This window comes from Plecotus auritus (genome assembly GCF_963455305.1).
Source record: "Plecotus auritus genome assembly, chromosome: 12".
Taxonomy (NCBI): domain Eukaryota; kingdom Metazoa; phylum Chordata; class Mammalia; order Chiroptera; family Vespertilionidae; genus Plecotus; species Plecotus auritus.
Window position 1 is genome coordinate 27,096,046 of NC_137778.1, and position 22,764 is coordinate 27,118,809.

Here is a 22,764-nt window from a genome sequence, read left to right on the forward strand (position 1 = left end):
GTTTGCTACCCCAAAATATGCCTCTTTGGGATGCTGATTATTTTAAGTGGGTTATTTTTAGGAAAGGAAAGACTCAGGAAAAACCTTTGACTTTCCCTCTAACTGCTTAAAAAGAAGCTAGATAGAGGACCTGTTCTGGGAAAAGATGTCATCACAGGTAAGTGTAATATGAACTGGTGTGTGCAAGGGTCCTTTGATCAAAGTCCTCTCTGTGACCTGTTAAAGATGGCCCAGCAAACATTTGCTTTTCTGTCTCTATGAGAATTGCCTTCCTGCCCTTTGAAGTCCCAAACCACAATCCACAACTCATTCTCCTTAGCTCAAGATGGCCTTTAAGCCTCAACTGCCTGATCTGTCCTGTGGTCTCATATTCTTATGGAACCCCATATGTACATATGTAGTAAATTTAGACATGTTCTTTTGTTAATCTGTCTCATGTTAATTTGATTATTAGCCCAGCCAGCAGAATTTAAAAAGGTAGGAAGGAAAATTATCCCACCCCCGCTCCCCCCAGGAGCTAATATCCTGGGTCAGAGAATCCTTCTTCAAAATGACCTCCTACCAAATTTATAATAAATAAAAAGCCTCTCCCATCCTGCTGGATGGCTCAGTTGGTTGGAGCATCAACCCATGCACCCAAATAGTTGCGGGTTCGATTCCTGGTCAGGGCACATATGTGGGTTGGGGATTTGATCCCTGGTCAGGGTGCAGATGGGAAGCAACTGATAGATGTTTCTCTCTCACATTGCTGTTTTTCTCTCTTTCTCACTTCCTCTCTAAAATCATTACAAAAACATATCCTCAGGTGAGGATTAAAAAAAAAAGCACCTCCCCAGGCCACCACTGTAATTCAGCCTGGACCAGATGCAGCCAGCCATCTGGAGCAGTAGATCTTCCTGTGGCTTTTCAAGGGACAGCAGGGAAGCTGCCAAGCCAGAGACCCAGGCTTGAAGTTCAGTGCTGGCTAATTACCAGCAGTGTGAGTTTAGGCACACACATTGTCTTTCGTCTCAGGTTCCTTCTCCAGAAAATGAAGCTAGAAGTAGAACCTGTTGTAAGAATGAATCAACTGATGTATGAAAAGCATTTAGCACAGTCCTGGGACATGGTAGGCCCCCAAGAGATGTTGCTAGGTTATTTTCATATCTTCAGGAGGCTTTCCTTGATTTGATGTTTTTGTGGATATCTGCCTTGGCAATTTTGGGTCTATTTAGAGAGACAAAGTGACAGAATATTTGGAATCAGAGCCATTGGGGAAAACTAGAAATTTATAGCTAAAGGTTGTCTTTTAGCAAGTGAAGGAAATGAATAGAGAAATATAAGAATGATGATGACAGAAAGGGAAAGAGAGAAAAAGAAAAAAGGGAGAGCACAAAATAGATTTCAAAGTCACCGTTAAGAGTTCTTTCTTTTTTCTTTAAAAATTTTTTTTTGCTTCAAATCTGCTTGGTGGGTCACCAAAGTCTCATTTGAGTTGTTCCCATATTTGCAAAAGTAAACATGAGAATTCATGAACATGTGCAGATGCTGCGATGGCACCCTAACTTAATTTCTGTTTTGCAGGGGGAGGGGTCTTAGAGTTGGCTGTGAATGACAGCCACAGCAGGTAAATAACTAGGTAAATTAATTGCAAGACTACAAATCAATGAATTGAAAAATAGAAAAATGATGTTATGAACCTGTGGGAGCCATGAGAATGTGCTTCATGGATGTCTCATCACAGGATACTACTTGACCAAGGCTTGAGCTGCTGCACTCAAGTACATTGCTGTGCTGGTGCTATGGCCCCTTTTCGTGTGAGCTCCTCCCAGCAGTGATTTATGTGGCAGAGGGACTGAAGCAGACCATTCATAGGAGAGTCAGGACTTCTTCGGTGGCGTGAGGACGCTGTTGCAACTTCCCCAGACTACACAGCCTCAACTAGGGTATTTCTACTTAATGCTTCTTTCCTCTCTCCTTCACTCAGGGTCAGACATGCATTGCCATCTGCCTGCACTCTATTTTCCCTCATTATTAAGGCATTTTCCTCAATAAAACCCTTGCATGTTTAATCTCATTGTGGCATCTGACTTGGACTAAGTGGTATCTTATCTCAGGAGCCTTTTAAAAATGTTTTCATTGATTTTTAGAGGGAGAGAAAGGGAGAGAGAGAGAGAAGCATCAACCAGCTGCCTTCTGCGTGCTCCCAACTGAGGATCAAGCCCACAACCCAGGCATGTGGCCTGATGGGGAATTGAACCAGCAACCTTTTGGTGCAAGAGACGATGCTCAACCAACTGAGCCACACCGGCCAGGGCCAGGAGCCTTTTTAAATTTTATTTTATTTTGTGCCTCATGGATTTGTGATCTCCTAAGGCAGTTACGTTCTATGTAAACATCTGCCTCCTGGGAAACAGCCAACAGCTCTGCACTGGGGGGTGCGGGTCAGCAACAGCAGCTTTCAGGATGAAAGACCAGTGAGCAGGAAGAATCTGCCTTTGCCATTCTCATTATAATGTGAATGCTGGATTCTGTCTGGCTAAGTGTTAAAAATGTTCTTTGTTTGAAAATTTGTCACAAATCATGGTTCAAGAGTTTTATTTGAAAAATATCTTTATTTTTCTGTAAAGAACAAATGTGATATGTTTGGGTTTATCAAGGAAATATCATATGGAGAAAAATTAAAGTGAAAGGCTAGTAAGGGGACCAGTTTGTAAGGGGACCATCACAGGGAGAGATCTGGGAAGAGGGTGATAACCAGCTAACATCGTGGACTACACAGCAAGAGGCACCAGGGCTGAACCTCAGGAGGAATTTGGCCCTGATGTATGGAAAAGGTCATGGGCTAATCTCTAAAAGCAGTTTTATTTTTTTGGAGAGAACTGGAACGAATGGTTCCTAAATTTAATGTGCCCAAACATCTTCTAGGGAGCTTATCAAGACTGGAGATTCCATCTGAAATTCCAATTCAGCTGGTTTGAATTACTCTTATATTTAAATCCAGGAACCTGCCCTTCTGTAAGCTCCCTGAGCTGTTCTAATGCAGGTAGTTTATGGGTCATAGTTTGGAACAAGCTATCCCAGACCGTTTGTTTGGGATAGTTTCACGTTTCAGGATGTATGGAGACAAAAATAAGAGATATTACTTACTGTTTATTTTGAAAAGGTACCAGAATATTTGGAAAGATTTCGAGAGATCATCCTCTTTCTAAAATTTTCAAGGATACAAATTTAATAACCATTTTGTTCCTAATAGAGCTGTTTTCCTCCATTGATTCAGCATTAATCTGGCCATTGTTTCTCAATCTCTTCCACTAGAAGAAGGATGGTATCCATAGTTACTGTGTACTGGTAATGATGAATGAGGCTATGACAAATTAGGGCAATGTTTGGCACATCACAAAACAGGGATTGGCGAACGTTTTCTGCAAAGGGTCAGATAGTAAATATTTTAGGCTTTGTGTGCCATACTTTTTCTGTTGCAACTACTCAACTCTGCCATTATATCTTGAAAGCCGCCACAGATAATAAATGAATAGCTGTGGCTGTGCTCCAATAACACTTTATATACAGAAATAGGGGGTAGACTGGATTTACTACTCTTGCTAGAAAGTGTTGATATGTTATTATTATTAATAATATAATGGCTTGCAAATAATCTTTAAGAATTAGTAAAGTAATCAGTTTTTCATCAAGAACTAAGTATATACACTATCTGCATTTTTTTTCAAAGGAATTTGCTGACAGGAGCAACGAAAAAACAAACTTGTATTTAAATGCTGATATTTCAATGGACTTTAAGGAAGAAGTTTCAGCAGATAGAGATTGCCAGTGCATTGTTCTAGGCTTTTGACAGAGAAATGCAGGCAAAGTGAAGAATAATGTCAGCAGAGGCTTTGAAGGAGTAAGCAGAAATTTGCCTAAATCCGCCAAAACCGGTTTGGCTAAGTGGATAGAGCGTCGTGGGCCTGCGGACTGAAGAGTCCCGGGTTCGATTCCGGTGAAGGGCACGTACATTGGTTGCGGGCACATCCCCAATGGGAGGTGTGCAGGAGGCAGCTGATCGATGTTTCTAGCTCTCTATCCCTCGCCCTTCCTCTCTGTAAAATATCAATAAAAATATATTTGAAAAAAAAGAAATTTGCCTAAATCCTTTAACCTCTGACCTTTTACCTCTTTTTGAAGGCCTTGGTCTGGGCCTATGGCAGAGTTTATCTCCCAAAGCTCAGTGGGTGTGTAGTGCATGTTTCACAACCAGATGTTTATTATATTGCTCAATGTCTGTTGACATTGAATTGCTTGGGTCTTTTTTGGACTTCAGTTTTAAGAAAATGTTTCTCCTGACAAACTGGTATGCTTCCTTTGATCAGATGACAAATATTACATATGATTTAGCTTTTTGCCTAGGTTATCTATAAGGTTAGAACTAAATACAAAGCTCAGTCTTCATAATGATTTTCATCTACTTGGGAAATATACTTTTCCTTCTTGATGATTGTTTTTCCAAAATGTCGATGATCTTAAATGTTATTGTATAGGTATCTTTCACTGTAAAATTACTTCAAATGATTCTTAGTTTTAGCTGATTTATAAACCAAATATAATCAGATCATATTTACAAGGAGTGCTGTCCTCCAAAAGTATATATATGATTGTAAATAATATACACTATTCAGTACTTTATCAATACTAGGGATTTTTGTAATTAAGTATATTATAGGGCAAGATTATCATCTTTAGTTCTGGAGTCAAGCAAATCTGGGTTCTAATGCCAGCTCCATCGTAAGACCATCTGTATGGTCTTGTGCATGTCACTCAATTGCTATGAATCTCAATTTCATATCTGCTAAATCGGTATAATAGCTGCAACCATCTCCCAGAATTGTTGTGAGAATTAAATGATATAATACACATAATGTGCACAGAGCACAATGTCTGGTCTATAATAAGTACTAAGTATATAGCACATATCTATCATGGGATGTTTATTTTTACAGCAATGTTTCTGTCATATAAGAAAAATATAAGAAAATATAAGAATTATAAGAAATGCTTAGCTTTTGATATGAGACTCTTAGAGTCTGAGTATTGCCATGGCTTTAAAGTCTATTTTCATTTTTTGCTCCAGTATTTTTGAGTGATTCCCCACCAAGCAAATGGAGTGTGAACTAATGTCTGAGAACTTTGTCACCAAATAGAATCCGGATAGGAAGACTGTTTAAACAGGTGTTTAAATATGTACCTGTAACTTAAATTTTCCAGTGATTTAAACAGTGGGGCCTGCTCTTCATTCTGTGTAATTCTGCTGTTTTCTGCACAGCTTGCCTATATCAGGGCTGGCGACACAGTTTAGCCCGTGTTATTTGATTGTCCTTTTTGGAGAGTCTAGATAACTTGAGGGAAGAGTGAAATGGCAAAGACATTTCATGACACTATTTTGGTTTCATACATAGACCTAATCCTGCAAATTCTCCACAGTTACCTCTCTTACCTTTTCCCTCTCAACTCTAAACTTTAGAATATATATTTAATATTTTTTTCTTTCTGTCTTTTTTTTCCCTTTAAGTGGTACTGACTGATAATAAAGCCAAAAGCTGGTGGATTAGTAGCCTGAAGTTAGAAAAAAAAGGCCAAAGCAATCGCAAGAAGCCCCAGGATTTTCAACAGGAGGGAAACTGGGAAGTTAGAAGCCGGCTCTAGAGCACGCGTCTTTAGAGGCTTCAGCAGCCTCTGTTTCTGGGAGAGGATGGCACTCTTGGCTCCTTCCCATCGTCCAGGCCCCACCAAGCGATACTGATAGGAGTTGCAGGGTCCAAAATAGAGTTTCACAGCCAGTTTAGGATCTTTGAACAGGAGAGAGAGGAGGTCTGGCTTCACACCTATCTCTGCGGCGAGCTCATCCAAGTAATCGATGTAATTGGTCTGCAGAATCTGGCTCTGGCTCTCTCCAAACCTTAATGAAGAAAGTGAGAAGGGCAGATTCACAAGATGTTCAAAGTTATATAAGAACAGTAGGCATTCGATAGCTATTGATAGGGTGAAGGAATGAGTGAACAAATAAATGGAAAGTGTTGGTCTATCCCATCAGGAGGCCTGTATTTCAGATTGACTATAGACTATAAAATAAAGAGCCTGTATTTCAGATTGACCATAGACTGTAAAATACATGGGACTTCGAGGAATGTGACAACATTTATAATCATGATGATTACTTGGTATTTACTAAGCAAAGTACCAACTAGTCAGGATTGTTGTCAAGATTGATGAGGTAACATAGATGAACACCTAGCCCAGTGTCTTGCACAGAGGAGACACTTAATATTTGCTTGTTAAATTAGTAGAGTCCCTGGCACTCTGGCTGGCATATGATGCTCAATAAATGTTAGATGAATGAGCATTTGGACATGAGATAACCCCTTTATGTCATATAAAGCTCCAAGTCAACTTTCCAACGGGACTCAACCCACTTGAACCTCGTTCCACTTCAATCACAAAGTAGAAATCCTTGAACCTTCATGTCACACATGTATGTGTCTATCATTTTACTTTTTATCCAATCACAGAGATCCACCCTTTGCTTTCTCCCACCTCCTTAATCTATCACCAATAGATTTCATGTAACCCACATACATTTTTTATTGTCTCCTCTTTTGATTGTAATGTATAAAATAAGGTACAAAACTGCCATTCTCCCAAGCATTATCTCAATCTGTTGAGATTCTGCTTCCTGGCAATTGTCAATAGTTTGGCTCAACTAAACTCACAGGTTTGAATGTTTCTTACATTAACACCATTCCCTCTCTAAACACAGAGTGTGAGTGGCCTGAGAAGACATGGAATTTAATATGGGCGTCATACAAAACAAGTGAAATTCAGTCAAGGGAAAATGTTCTGATTTGGTAAAATTTCTATCTTTAAGTAGTTGGTTGTTAAACTACTATATATAAGAATCAGCTAGGAAGAACACAAAAAATACAAACGTCCAGTCTCATCCAGAGATTCTGATTCAGTTGGTCTGCGCTGTTGCTGTAGAATTTGCATTTTTAATGAACAGCTAGGTAGTTCTTACAGGTGGGTAGAGTACTCACTGTGCTTTGAGAAACACTGCTCTAGGTAAAGATTAAAAACACATTCTTACAGGTCAATTCTGTTTTTGTGCCTCTTGATAATGTCTTCCATCATAGCCCTCTCTGAGGGCAAGGTACACAAGCCTAGAATATAAAAGGCTGCTTTAAGTAGTGCGTTTGTTGGGAGGTTCTAGCAGGGGAGCTCAGCTACTCCTATACCCTTGACCGAAGACCGGTCCTCTCCTTTGGGGGAAAGTCGTCCTCTTTGACCCAGCACACAGCTTCATAGGGATGCACATAGATCAGTGAGGGAGGAGGGGGACACCCTCCTAGCCAGCCAGATCAGCGGAATTTAACCCTGGCAATCAGTGGGGTGACAGATGTTGCAGCAGCTCACCCTTACATCCAAAATTCACAGATCTTTCTAATATATTAAAGGAATGATTACAGATGTTTATTATTATATCTTCGTATTTGTTATTTTGTGATGTCTCCACTAACTTTTTAGGATGTAAATCTTAAGAGAGCAGCCAAGATTGGCAATCTTCTTGTCTAAACTCATTATTGAGCAAACTCTACCAGGTGTGAGACCTCAGCCACTCACTTACCTTTGAAAACTCTCGTCACCCAACGAGCTTGAAGTTCGACAGTTGGGAAAATGGAACCTAGGGGCTGGATGAGACCAATGCAGGCAAGGGTTGCCTTCTCCAGGTGAGGAGGAAACATGTATTTATATAGCGAGACCATATTATCCTCTACTTTCACAAGTGAGTCTTCTAGGAAGGGAAAAGAGAATGTATATCCTGTTGCAAAGACAATGACATCAATGTCCTCTTCCACTGTCCCATCCTCAAAGATGGCAGAAGTTTCTGTGAGCTCTGTCACTCTTGATTTCACCTTGATGGCTCCATAGAGTATACGACTTGGAAGGTCATCATTTAATACAGATTCTTTCATAAGGTATCTGAAACACACAGAAGAAAACACCCAGAAGGAGCATTTAATGAGGAGTATTGAACTGTCTTGATATTTTGTGGGTTTGGCTCTGAAAATAAAGAGTTTTCAAATATCCATAAAATTTTCTAACTTGATTAGTTGGCTTGACCCCAAATTTACTACCTGACTTTATTTTCATGTCACAAATCTCTCCCTTAACAAAGGGGAAAAATATGGGTGATGGGGGTGAAAGGTATTTCAAAAAATGAAAGCATCCCCAAGGGCTTATACAAAATGCAGGTGTCTATGGTTAATCGCTGAGTATTCCAGTGGTTATTAGCCCATTGATGTTTCTAACATTCTTTTATATTATCTACCTTTAATTATCTTGCTCCATTTAATCTCTATCTGATCATAAGTAAGAAAGGGAAAACATATTAAATTCCCATTAGTTTTAAAAATTAGTAAGGAATCAGTGTGAAAATTAATGCATAGAATTATATTGGAGATAGTTGCTAATCTCAAATATCCATGAAATCTCCATATGTGATAGCATAGGCAGTGAAGCAAAGTCTGCTTATATTTCTTAAATTCTCTTTCTTGTAGGTTTAAGGCAATACATGCTACATATATCAGATCTCAGCGTACAGCAGTCACATGGCATTTGTTGAAAGATTCTAAAGCTCTTCTGTTTTGTCTTTTTTTAAGGGGAAGAGCCTATTATCAACTAAAGAAAAGTAAACATCTATAATGTTTTCTTGAGTTTATAAGGTTAGTGATGTATAACTTTGAGATGAACAGAGATTTTTTCTTTTTTGCAAAGAGACAGTGATTATGTTCTCAAAGCTGCCCATGGGAAGAACCCCCATGATACACAGAGTTATCAGAACATAAATCATCGGATGGAGACTCTGATACATGTTTCCTACCACAACCCTCTGAAAGGAAGGTCACAATCTCATTAAGCAGCCTTTCTGACATTGAACAGCTCTGGGTAATAGAAAGTTCTTTTCATGACCTACTTTTGCTTTTTTGGAGCAGCTCATACCATTTCTACTTGATCGTCTTAAGTACTCACTTTTTAAAATGCATACAGAACAAATTTGGAATTCAAACTCCAAGACCTATACCATGTTAGCAATTGGGCCCTTTGTGAAGAGAGGCACCTCTAGCAACCTTGCTTACCAGTGAGTATACCATAAAGAAAGCAAAATTACTTGTTTTGAGGCTCAAGGCCATAATTTTCATGGTTGAACCACCGATTCATCTGTCGTTCCAACATCCATTTTTGAACTGCTCGTGGCAGGACATTTCGGAGCATGGCGCGAAACCGGGTGTGGAACACCATGTCCCAGGGATAGCCATAGTCAGAGATACGGCTGAGGACCCAGGAACCTTGCCTGGTGCTGAGAAACACCTGGCAAGCAAAAAGAAAGACAGTTTATGTTAGGGCTTCGTCCCTTTTGGAAGGAATCTACTATGTATGGCCCCTGAATTTCCTGCAGTGTTTTATCTTAAGGATGATTGACTTCCAAGTGAAGTACCATTTTGTTTTCACTGCTCTGTGGCAACTTTATCATAGAAGTACCCAGTGGTGTTCACATTGATAGAGGAAGACTACAACAGTCTTGAGAACTTTCCTGAAAACATGAGAAAATCTTTGGGCTAATGCCAATCATAAAATCCACAAGTCTTTACCACATTTACAGTTGTGGTTCAGTGCTCCTCCCCTCTTCTCACCTTCCCACCTGCCCACATTTCTTTTATAGTAAAGGTAAGTAATTATAACCCTAGGAAAGGTACCAAGTCAGCCCAATGACTATGTAGGCGTACATGCATAGATCTGTATTTCCTTAGAGTGGGAATACCAAGGGGTGTCAGCTTCCCCGCACACTTAAAAGAACAGTTATGTATTTCAAGTGTTAAAATCTGAACGTATACCGTGATTCTCATTCTCTTGAAATACACATCTGAGTCTTCTTTCTGGTATGTTCTTTACCTTGCTTACTCAGATTTCTCTCATTTTGAAATTATATATATACATATTTCCAGATAGGTGGTTTACCTTGCTTACTGTTACTCCCCCATTGCCCAAATGCATATTTGAATTGCTCTCAAAAATTTACCTGCCACTCTATGAGTTCTGATGTATAAAGCGGTCCCAGATAAACAGTTAACTATGATTCATGTGTAAGAAAACCAGTTCCCTTAAGTGTTTATGATCATGGACTCCAGATTCAGGACTCTGCATCTAGACTCCCTAGGTTTGAACCCCAGCCCCACCACGTTCAGGATGTGTCGCCTTGGGCAAATTATTTCAACCTCTCTGTGCCTCAATTTCTCTTTCTGCAAAATGGGGATATTAATAGTACCTGCCTCATGGGATTATTATGCAGATTAAATCAGGTGGTATAAATAAAGTACTTAAACTGTTGTCTGCTAGCTATTATTACTTTGCAAATTTAGGCTGGAGGAGAGGAGTTTCCTGTAGTGCCACATGTCTGGAGTAAACAAGAATTTGGAGACCAATTTTGCTGGGAAGGACCTCAACTTCTTAGCTTGTGAAGTATTTCCATGTTCTTTTCCCAATACTTACTGTCTCCCCTTCTTCCTTGGCACTCACTGAGTGTCTTTTCCCAATACTTACTGTCTCCCCTTCTTCCTTGGCACTGACAGGATAGGTGACTTTGACAGGTTCCAGTGTAAACCCTTCATTAATCTGGGGTTACACCATGTTTGTTTATCATGTTTGCTACCTGGCATCTCAAGCCCTGAAAATACGAGACTCAGAACAGGACAGTTTTGCTGGTTGTGGACATAGGTATGTAAGTCCTGTGTAGCCGGAAGAAGCCAGGCTGAGGAGGCTAGTGTACAAGTGATAGGGCTCCTGGGCCCAGGCCCTGTGGGGAGGGAATGCTCTGGGGAGAGGAACCCTAGCTATTTTCCCATCTTTGCCTAGGTCTGTTCTACTGGAAGGGATTTATTTTCTGTTATTCCCAATCACCGATGTCAGCATTATCTACATCTTGTAATGTTTGACACCTTCGCAGCTCAGTTGTGTCATTCCTGAGCAGGTACAAAGATGACAGTAGTTGAAAGGGCTCAGTGTGCACCTAAATATCTATGATCTTGGTTGGGAGTCTTACTATTGAGTCTTTCTTTTCATAATCTTTGGATAACTGAGGATTATTTACATTTCAAATATAATCCAAATGTGCACTAAATATCTAAATGCTCCCACTCTCCCTGCCCCATGTATGAACAGGTCAGCTTTTCACTAAGGCCCCTGGGTGGAAACAAGGCCTCTTTAGGCTGAAAGTCATTGGTCAAAACTTCCCATTTACCAAGTGAGAGAAGTGTAGCCCAGAGAAGTGAAATGACTCAGCCTAGGTTACACAGCTGATAGTGGCAGAGCTGGGAGGTAAACTGTGGCCTCTTGACATACAGATTTTCTGATACCACATGAAGCAACTGAGCAACCAACCAGGTAAGGAGTAAAGGAGCCTTGATTACATGGCTCAGGTTTTCCAATGTGCCCCCTCCCCTCCCCTTTCCTTTCCTCCAAGGTACAAGGTAAGCAGAGAGCTTTGCACCTGAGAAGCCTTCTTGCTCAGCTCAACGGCAATATCTGAGGCCGAGTTTCCTATTCCAACCACCAGGATGCGCTTCCCCTCAAATCCCTCTGGGTTCTTGTATTGGCGGCTGTGAAAATACTGGCCTTTGAACCTCTCTATACCTTCAGGAGGAAAAAGAGAGAAGCCTGTCAACTATGTCAAATTAATTTCAAGAAAACTGCATTGTCAACTTTTCCTTCCTGGGGTTAATAAGTTCTTTTGCCTCTTCCTCTCTTAGGGGAGTTATAATAGCAAGGCCAATTGATAAACTCAAAGTATAAAGCATATAAGAAATGTTAGGTTAAGCATATGGTCCAGGACCAAAAGAGTTTCCAGGAACTTTCTGCACTAATTCTGTCCATGGGCATGGTTCTGCAGAAAAGGCTCCAAGGACAGAACAAAGTCACAGCTGTTTGGCAGGATAGAAAAAGGCCAAAGCAGGCACATGGCTAAATGGGCCTCTCCAACACGGAGGCAATGTGGATATGAATTCTCTGAAATGTTGACTTTGGAGGAGGTTAGCTGGATTTCTGTGTAACCAAGACCAAAGAGGTCAACAGAAACAAAGATGATCATTCCAAACTGCATAGAAAATACCTAGACACCTGCTCTGAAAAGCTGGGAGTCCCCTAGGCCTCACCTGGAAATGACTCCAGTGGGATGCGAGGGAGGATGTGATGGCCACTGCAAACCATAATTGCATCGAAGATGGCACTTTGCTCCTTGCCTTTGCTCTCGGTGACAACCTCCCATTGGCCAGAGGATGAGAAATCCGGGCATTTTTTCACACTGAGGACGGTTGTCTTAAACGAACATAGAGAAGGCATCGTTGAAAATTAATCTGGCATACAGGGGCCTTGTCCAGTGCCCTGAGGAGTGGGGATGGGTAGAATGCAATGTTTGATACAATTTAGGTTCCATTTGAATCCATTTCAAGCCAGTTAAGGCAAAGACTGCTAAGCTCAGCCTTCTCATTCTTCTTTGGCAGGAAGCTACCAACTGAGGACATGCTGCTTTCTGCGAGAGGCCCCACTCAGCTGACTGAATGAGAACTGGAGCGAGATGCAGGCATGGCTGGTAAGCTCTGGGCAAGATGCAAAATCCATACTTATCATTCAAGTGATCACATAGTATTTATCAAGAACCTTTCATGTGTCCACTTCTGTGCAGACACTGTGCCAGAGAAGATGTTTCATGAGAAGTGATTTGCATAGCCACTGGCATATTGTCAGCACTCTGTGAATGGTATATTTTATATTTTTAGAACAGGAAAAATCACGATAGCAATACTGTTCATGATCTCATTTGGATGAAATAATTTAGTGGTTCGTTGATTTTTTAAAATGTAGCTTACTGTCCGGAGGTCTGTGAGTTTTTAAAAGTACACATGAAGGTTGTATGTCTGTTGTATTTAAGAACAATGTCAAATGGAAGCAAAGCTTTTCTCACTTTTAGAGGAGAGGCATACTCCTCTTGTTTGCAAGAATTTGAGCCTCTTATGCATTATTTTTCAAAATGTAGCATTGCTAATTTTGGAGACTGTTCAAATTTTAAAAATGTATATGGAATATTAATATAAAGCTTATGAAAGTATTATAAAACGTCTGGGCATTTTCAGCAGAGAGTAAAGATTTCAGACTTGTAGTCCAGAGTAGTATACTAGCTAAAGTCCTGTGGATTCTTGCTATTCAAAATGTGGTTTGAGGACCAACATCTTCAGTATCACTCGGAAGGTGATTAGACATGCAACAGAGTCATTTACATTTTGAGTTGAGCCCTAACATCTTAGGGTTTATACCAGCCGTGGGCAAACTACAGCCCGCGGGCCGGATCCGGCTGTTCTATCCGGTTCTCTTGCTCTCCCCTCCGCTCCTTTACTTTGAATTTATATTAGTTCACACAAACACTCCATCCATGCTTTTGTTCCGGCCCTCCGGTCCAGTTTAAGAACCCATTGTGGCCCTCGAGTCAAAAAGTTTGCCCACCCCTGGTTTATACCAACTCTGAGACCAAAACACGGAAATGCATTTTCCTAACCCCTCTCCAGCCTCCAGAAAACAATTGCAGCGGTGACACAGTGAACAAAAAAACTAGTTTCCTTGAAACTCTAACATGATCTTTAAAAGAATAGAGACTATTGTTCTGGCTGGTGTGCTCAGGGGTTAGAGTGTTGGCCCACCCACCAAAGGGTCACAGATTTGATTCTCGGTCAAGGACATGTACCTGGGTTGGAGGTTTGACCCTCAGCCCCAGTTGGGGCGAGTGCAGGAGGCAACTGATGAATGTGTCTCTCTTACATCGATGTTTCTCTCTCCTCCTCCTCCTCCTTCTCCTTCTCCTCCTCCTTCTAAAAAAGTCAATGAAAAAATAGGCCCTAGCTGGTTTGGCTCAGTGGATAGAGCGTCGGCCTGCGGACTGAAGGGTCCCAGGTTCAATTCCAGTCAAGGGGCATGTACCTTGGTTGCGGGCACATCCCCAGTAGGGGGTGTGCAGGAGGCAGCTGATCGATGTTTCTCTCTCATCGATGTTTCTAACTCTCTATCCCTCTCCCTTTCTCTCTGTAAAAAATCAATAAAATATATTTAAAAAAAAGAAAAAAGAAAAAATAGCCTCAGATGAGGATTAACAACAACAAAAAGAGAATATAAATTACATGTTATGAAAGGGCAATACATCTATTAAATAGATTGGTAGCTAAGTAGACAAAGATCTATAAAAGCTTCTTATATAAAGGGTCTGTCATTTATAGGATGGATCTACCAGAAATTTGGGAAAAACTACATTAGATGGAACTGGATATTTTTTTTAAAAAAATTTTTATTGATTTCAGAGAGGAAGGGAGAGGAAGAGAGAGAAACATCCATGATGAGAGAGAAGCATTGATTGGCTGCCTCCTGCATGCCCCACACTGGGGATTGAGCCTGAAATCCAGGCATGTGCCTTGACTGGGAATTGAACCGTGCGTGACCTCCTAGTTCATAGGTCAGCATTCAACCACTGAGCCACACTGGCCTGGCATGGACATTTTAATAGTGCTTACAAATATAGATTTTCACCAAAGTCAACTATTATAAATTAATATAATACAAACCTGGAGCAAAACTAAAATTACTGAGAAACTGAAATGTGTTAAAAAAAAAACCCCTAAGCTCCATTAGGAGTTATGTATTCAGAGATGTAATTTAAACTTTATTTCCTAAGCACAGTTAGTAGTTCTCAGAGTGTAGGTTATTGATAAAAATTCAGCATGTTAAGTGAGATATTGGTGTTTTTGTTGTTGATTATTTGTTTCTTCTCCATATTTTTTTTAAAGGGAAATGAGGATAGGATTCTTCAGTGATTACAAATATTAGTTTAAATGCAGTTTTCCTATCATTATCATCATCATTCAAACCTTTACTTTTAACAGATGATTTTTCTCTTCTGTTAATGTATACAATTTATAGTATCAGAGTAATGACATTCTTTTTGGGTTTTATATCCTCTCATCTTTCAGCAAATAATTGCAATACTTTGTTTTATCCACAATCTCTTTCATTATCAGAATAACTTCTCTATTTAAATGTGATGTGAACTAATGTAGAGAAAACAATTCCCCTCAAAATATAATACCTGGAACTGAATATATTTTAGAAGATCAAACTTTTTGGCAAAGATTCTGAAATACTCCAGGAGCTTAGAATTGTGCAGGAAGTTTGGGAAATCTTCAGGCATTGGAAAGTCACTGAAACAGGACATTTCTTTGCTGGTGTTGGTGATGACAGATTGGTAGATACTCGCTCGGCCATCTTCCACATTTTCCTAAAGGATCAAATAAAAGTGATAATCATGCATTTAAAAATTTCCTTGGTTTCCTAGTCTTCTTCCAAATCTGACCCCTGGGTTATGTGACCCTTTTGGGTATAGTATACATGTCCATCATCCTGTGTGGTAGGCCCCAGGTGGAGCCTTTCAGTGTAGCTCACTGGAGGGGCTATTGCCATTGGTGGGCTTGGGAGTGGGAACCATCCTTCTTTGGTCATATTTAGCACCCCAGGTCTCTACCTTTTTAATGTCAGCTATTGTGACAACTAACCCCTTCTGAAATTTCCCCTGGGGAGGCTATACCCACCTTCCACCTCTTTAAAAACCAATAAATTCTGTAACATTGTTCAGAGAACATCATAGTACTCATTCAATTAAAATGAGTACCCTCAGCTGCTAAAATTGGGGGTATTAGCTGTTCAATGATTGTGTCTGTTGTTATTGAGGAAGCAATAAGCGTCAATAAAACCATCAGTTTCAGCTCACTTCTCACTGCCCTATAAGAAAGGCATCTAGCATAGTTGCCTAACATATTGACACAGGCACACTCACTATCACACCTGAGTTTTCTGACATTTTCTGTACAAGAAGTTGTACTTGATTTTGTGAAACAAACTCAAAAGAAGTCTGGAGGCTTTGCTAGAAATACATGATAAAGATTTTTCAAGGGTCTTAGAGTTTGCAAATCAGAAACACAACTAGGTAATGCCCAGAGTGTTCCAAAGAAGAAAGAAAAGCTATGAGTTCTTAGAGTAAAATGTACATTCTTGAGAAGAATCAGTCTTGCATTCTTAGCCTCTGAATTGATCCAAGATGGTAATTCTCTAGAACAGTGGTCGGCAAACTGCGGCTCTTTGGCCCCTTGAGTGTGGCTCTTCCACAAAATACCATGGCCTGGGCGAGTCTATTTTGAAGAAGTGATGTTAGAAGAAGTTTAAGTTTAAAAAATTTGGCTCTCAAAAGAAATTTCAATCGTTGTACTGTTGATATTTGGCTCTGTTGACTAATGAGTTTGCCGACCACTGTTCTAGAAGACCAGTGCTCTGGATAATGGAAGTCAGGTGATCTGGATACATGAACATTTTTTCCTTAGTTCTTTAGGGGGTAAGCAGAGGGTTGTCTAGAGGTTTAATGTATAACCAGGCATTGATGCAGGACTGGAAATTTAAAAAGTTTAATTTCAGTTTAAGTTTAACAGGCTAGTTAAAACAAGAATAGAATTGTTTCATAATTCCTCAACTTACTTGATTTTGGTAATTTAGCAACTTGACTATAATGACTCCACGTTATTTCTTCATTCTATTCTTCACTTTCAAAGAGTTAAGAAAAAGTAAACTGTGGGATATTGACTCTTTTATACATAGCAGAAGGAGCCTGCTCTTTATATGTATTGTGCTTCACAGGGGTTATTAGTTTCAAAATGAGTCACCAAAGCTAAAACTATATTTGCTCTCAGATCATGTCATTTAAGAGCAGTATGTAGAATCCTTGCTAAATGTGGGTCTAAGTTTGTAAAGATCCTTGCTAAATGTGGGTCTAAGTTTGTGGATTTTGAGGGAGTCACATTTTAAGACAGAAAGTGATTGTTAGGGTCACCAAAGGAGGAACACATGAGGCCAAAAGGGGTAAAGAATTATGAATTTATTAGGTCATCTGGATACCAGCTGGGCTGAGCCCCCAAATGGCACCAGCACCCAAACAGGGAGTCAGAGGTTTTTAAAGGACTCTAGGCGGACTCTCTGGGTGGAGAATTCTCTGTGCAGGTCTGGATTCTGGGAAAGTTCGGAGGGGAGAGATAATGGTCTTAGCAAGTGGAATGTCTGTTGTGAAGTGGCCTAAAGGTCAGTTCCCAGGGGAGGGGGGGCATCGATTCAATTATTTGATCAGACCTAACAGTGATGTTTCAGGTTGCATCCACTTATATGTCAATGTTTTCAATAAATACATACAGTATTCAATAAATACATACAATCCTTATGATTTTCTTAAAAGCATTTGCTTTTCTCTAGTTTAGTTTATTATACGAATACAGTACATAATGCATACATATATAAAATATGTATTAATTGACTGTTTATGTTACTGGCAAAGCTTTTGGTCAACAATAGGCTATTAGAAAGTAACTTTTGGGGGAGTAAAAAGTTATATGTGGATTTTTGACTGCATGGGGATTGGCACTCCTAATTCTTATGCTGTATATGTAGCTGGGAAAAGATAGATTATATCCAAATGATAAAAAAAAAACAAACACACGCACGCACAAAAGAAATGTATATTGCTTCCTTGTGAGCACAGGTATTGGGAACAATAAAGGAGGCAGAGCAGGGTAATGGCTGAAGGACGATTATGTTTCCATCTTTCAATACCTCAGTAAGATTACTAGGTGTGAGGGGGGTCAGGAATCTGACAGACCTTCATTTTTGTTGTTTTCCCACCACCAATGTTCTTCTGGGCAAGTTTTGTATCCTAAATCTCAGTTTCCTCTTCATATGTGAAAATCATCATAATACCTACTTCCGAGAAATATTGTGAAGAAAAATGAGATGCTGTATGGGATGAGTGCTTCTCCTTGTTGAAAAAAGTGCTAGAAATATATTCTTTACCCATCTTCTTCATGTTCCAAAGCTGCCACTAGGGGGTACTGAAGAACCTTTTAGAAGAATTCAGCACCCTCTGAGCAGGGCATGGGACAAGGATTCTTTTTTAAAAAAATGTTTTTATTGATTTCAGAGAGAGGAAGGGAGAGGGAAAGGGAGAGAGAGTTAGAAACGGCAGTGTCAAGAGAGAATCAGCGATTGGCTGCTTCCTGCATGCCCCCTGTTGAGGATGGAGTATGAAACTGGGGCATGTGCTCTGACTGGGAATCAAAGTGTGACTTCTTGGTTCATGGGTCAACACTTAACCCCTGAGCCACACCGACCTGGTGGGACACGGATTCTTAAATTTTATTTTAACTTGTCACTACTAAATGTGGTATGTAACTGTAAAAGGATTGTGTAATTATGGAAATTAAAGAATAATCTATTTTCAAAATTGATTTTGGATGGAAGAGTGTCTTGGAGTGGTGTGGAGGCCTCAGCCTCCCTTTCAGTATCTCCTCCCTTTGGCAGTCCAGTCTCCTTGTGGGAACCCCTTTCACGTCCCGCGTGGTTCAGGGTTCCGGTTCAGGGTTCGGGTTCTGGAGAAGGCCGCACACAAATGAAAAAAGACTAGAAAAATATTAATTTGGGAAATGGGGGCCAGGCGGAAGCCCACCTCTAGTGGGAGGACTACCCTTTGCTTTGGCCTTGCCATCCCTTTTATTCAGGTTTGGGATACACCCATTGCCCTTAGGCAGGCAATTCCAGTAACAGGCAGATTATCTTATCAGTAAGGATTTACATGATTATTTGGTGGGGAAGTTGCTTCAGCTACCATTGTCTCCATTAGATAGGGAGTGGTTGGCTCTGACCTTTCAGAGCTTCAAGATTGACCAGCCTTCCAGGTTCCTTGTCCACATCTTTCTATTAGTGAGACAATGATTGGTTTCCGGCATCTCCTGATAATCAAAACCTCACTGGCCTCACTGGCTTTTGAAATTTTGCCCATTGTATGTTTCACTCTGCAGAAAGATTCCTTGTCTTCTTTGGTTAGAGAAAATTGTTTATATTTCTATATTGAATATAGTTGTAAGCCAGGTTTAAAATGTGATATTATTACAGCTCCCATGGATTTATGTACTTAACTATTTTATACATAACTAGAGGCCTGGTGTATGAAATTCCTGCATGGGTAGGGTCCCTAGGCCTGGCCGGCTATCAGGGCTGATCTGTGGGGTGACCGGCAGGGTGATTGGGGGCCCCTTCTGGCACCTGCCTTGGCTGGCCTGGGGCCTGTGGCCTGGGGGCAGCTCCTGCATTGAGCGTCTGCCTCCTGGTGGTCAATGTGCATCATAGCAACCAGTAGTTCCACTGGTCATTCTGCAGTTCAGTTGATTTGCATATTAGGCTTTTATTATATAGGATAAGACATAATTAATTTAAATTTTAGTCTAATGTTTTTAATTGATAGGAAGTTATCTCTACTACCAGAATAGGAGAGAAGGAGAAATATTTTGGGGCACCTTCCTAGAGTTCACCAAGTCATATTTTTTGACAGATCACTAAAAAAAACCTCTCATTCTTCTGCTGCTAAATTAATGATAAGTAAGGGACATTGACTCTTTGATATTAAATCCCTAGTCAGGTAATAAAACAAAACAATGACAAATTTATTATTAAATAGAAATTTGTTATAATTTCGCATTCTTCCTTAGGGTAAAAAATCTACCTGGGGGGTAGAATCCCAAATGGGATCTCCCCGTGAACTGAGAGTGGACAAAAATAGCACATATTTGGTTAAAACAGGAATGTTCATCTGCTCAAGAAAAGCTACATTGATTTTAATGAGCAGATGCTCATAAAAAATGAATGTGATTCAGCTGATTTTCCAGTGTCCTCTCTGCAAATTTACCTGTTCTGTAATAAGTATCAATCTTTCCATCCTTAGTTCTGGCTGTGCTTGGATCACTGAATTGAACAGATTTAAAAAATTTAGCATTTGTGCAATATTTGGGACTCTTGTTAAGAATAGGGTCCTCCCCGCTCAGAAGATTTTGATTAAGGAAGTCTGGGCTGGTGTTCAAAATTCAGTATTTTAAGAAACCCCCAGGTATGTCTTATAGTCAGATCCCTTTGAGAAACCAAATGTGAAAAAAAAATCCCCTTTGGCATAAAATTCAGTTTGAACTGGACGTCCAGTTTGCTGGAAGTCCTCCCTATCCCTTTAATCGGACCATTTGTAGAAAGAGCACTTGAGATGGTCTCTGCCAATATGAAAGTCTGCTTTTCATGCTCTCAACCCTTTTGCTCCTGTTTGGGATGTTCCCACCTATTTTAATCCCTCATTTTGATGTGCCTGATACATAACCCTCAGCTGGTCATTCCAGTTCTGAGCTGAGGTTTTGTTTGACCTTATTGAGTAAGAGTGCAAACTGAGATGTTTATAAGTAGGGATTTAGCTACTTAGGGGTCATGGGGACCCAGGTTTGAATGCCAGTTCCTCCAGCTATGTGACCCTCTCTGTTTCTATTTGCTTGTCTATAAAATACAAACATAGTTATGGTAGCTACATTTATTGTACTCTATTATAAGTTTTTGATATGAATGATCTCCCTTAATCTTTAAAATAGCACTGAGATATTACATTTTTCTGTTAATATCTTTATTCTACAGCTGAGAAAACTAAGAAACAGGGATGTAAATAACTTGCCAAAGATCTCACACCTAGAAGGTGGTAAGCTAGTACTCATTCAAAAAATTGTGGGAAGAATAATTATAATTCTTTACAGCTCTCTATCTATGTATTTTTCTAATTTTTATACAAATTCTGAAGGACAGCTAGCATTACCAATATTTATATTTGGCTAATAGCATGAATTGAATGAATAGAGTATATTTAATAATATAGTTAAAGAGTTTCCCAGCTGTAATACTAGAGTGTCATCAGTAAAGCTAAGCAAACAAGGTCTATTTGTCAGAGAAAAGTAAAAATCATTAGTAATAAGAGCACACTCTCTAAAAAAGTATTTGCTCAATGATTGGAATAGAAGTGGTGTCTTGAAAAGAACTCCTGTCATTTCTGTTTTGTAAGTTCTCTAATACTAGCATATTGCTTTGAGAATGACAAAAACAATGGGCTGCAAGACAGAGGCATAAGAAGAGATCGTTCACACGCCTGGCTTTGCCACGTGTGTGTCAGAATAGTAATGACCTGGGAGAGATGCTAGCCTATTTCTTCCGCTCCTGTAGAGCTGCATGAAGTAAATCTGATCGAAGTTGCTTAGGGAATCTCTCAATAAGGCTCATCAGTAGCTATGCTTCCCCCTGTAATAGCAGCACAACCTGTCCAAGAAACAAGAAGATCTCACATACTTTGAACCTCCACAGTCCTCCAATATCTTCGGTCCTCTCAAAGCAGGTGGGCTCGAGTCCCTCATCCACACAGCACTTCAGAGAGATCAGACCACTGACACCAGCTCCAATCACTGCCACCTTCTTTGCCATGGTCTCCTGTCACAGAGTTGATCAGTCAGTGGCTTTCAGGGGGGCAAAAGATAAGAGAGCCTTACGGTGTGGTCAGATGCTGGGCTTTAAATGCTATAGTAGTGGTAATTTAATAACCAGCTGGAATGGAATAAAATGCCTCAGTAGTCAAATTCCAAAGTCTCATGGGCTTTATTGCAAGCCTTGTTTACAAAGTCTTGGTTCAACATTTAAAAGCAACCTACTTAACAAAGCCAAGTGGTTCAAAAACAAAGTTCTAGGGAGATGAGCCAGATCTGCAGTTATGTGCACTATAGTTGAGAGCCTTAGAGTTTAGAGCTGAGCATTTCCTTGTCAGCTTCTTCCCCCAGCCATTACCCTTACCTTTGTTGTTACTTTTTTGGCGCTGTCTCTCACACAATGGTTTGCTTTGTCCGTTATGTGCTCCAAGGCAGTGGAGTCAGAAGGGTTTTAAGAGTTGGAGGAGGCAGTGAGAAATGGGAGGAGCTTCTCATCCCAGCATTCTGCCATGGAAACGCCAAGGACTTAGTTACGAAAGCAAGCAAGGAGCCATATTTTGAGGTCCAGGGTAGTGGTGAAATGTCTTTATAGTACCAACACTATATATACACTTACATATCATACAGATAGATTAAAAACCATTTTTGCAGTGGATGTAGCCCATGTTCATTTGCAAATTAGCAAATATGGATAAATAAAAAGAAGTTAAAATTACCCTTAACTCTAGCATACAGAGATAAATTTAGCCACTGTTGACAATTTGCTATATTTTCCCAGATATTTATATACATACACCTATGCACACACAAACAAAAATGAAATCACACTCTAAGCATGATTTCCAATTTGATTTTTCACTTTCCAGTATCTCAGTACCTTTATATCCATGGCGGCATTTTTAATGGCTATATGAATTCCATTTAGTTGATAGATTAGTTATCCATCTCACAAATATTCAGTTCTGTGTATTAGGCAATATTTCCAGCATATCACTGTGTCTAGATGAATAAAACAGATTGTGTCCCTGGATTTCTCAGAAATGACATACTTTTTTTTTGGCTTGGCTTTCTTAGACTTGACAGCTTCCAGGTCCTAGCATACCGTGTTTATCTCTTCCTTGATTGCTTACCCTGACTAGATCCATATCTCATCTTGATCTGTCTGCTTGTGGGTACACTGGCTTGGATGAATCTAGTGGTCCTTCTAAGATCTTCCTGTCCATTGTTCTCTTTTTGAATTGATATAGAACTGGATAATTAATCTTTTTACAATCTGTTATTA

The 22,764-nt window shown here is 40.0% G+C and overlaps 1 protein-coding gene across 5 annotated transcripts; it reads right to left on the minus strand.

Moving 5' to 3' along the window:
- Positions 1-1,433: 1,433 nt before the first annotated feature.
- On the minus strand, positions 1,434-22,105 carry LOC308237860 (dimethylaniline monooxygenase [N-oxide-forming] 2). Of its 5 annotated transcripts, XM_080649115.1 has the most exons (10): positions 21,847-22,105; positions 21,352-21,489; positions 15,209-15,397; positions 12,237-12,399; positions 11,576-11,718; positions 9,200-9,399; positions 7,655-8,010; positions 7,118-7,190; positions 5,859-5,932; positions 1,434-3,404 (listed from the first exon to the last, which is right to left on the minus strand). In XM_080649115.1, exons 2-10 carry the CDS (start codon positions 21,481-21,483, stop codon positions 3,262-3,264), a joined length of 1,473 nt encoding a protein of 490 aa, XP_080505241.1. In that variant the 5' UTR covers positions 21,484-21,489; positions 21,847-22,105; the 3' UTR covers positions 1,434-3,261. The 5 variants fall into 5 exon arrangements, with proteins under 5 accessions (XP_080505241.1, XP_080505240.1, XP_080505239.1 ...); XM_080649114.1 differs by lacking the exon at positions 1,434-3,404 and having other exon boundaries at positions 5,101-5,932; positions 21,352-21,515; positions 21,847-21,910; XM_080649113.1 differs by lacking the exon at positions 1,434-3,404 and having other exon boundaries at positions 5,115-5,932.
- Between the last annotated feature and the right edge of the window lie 659 nt (positions 22,106-22,764).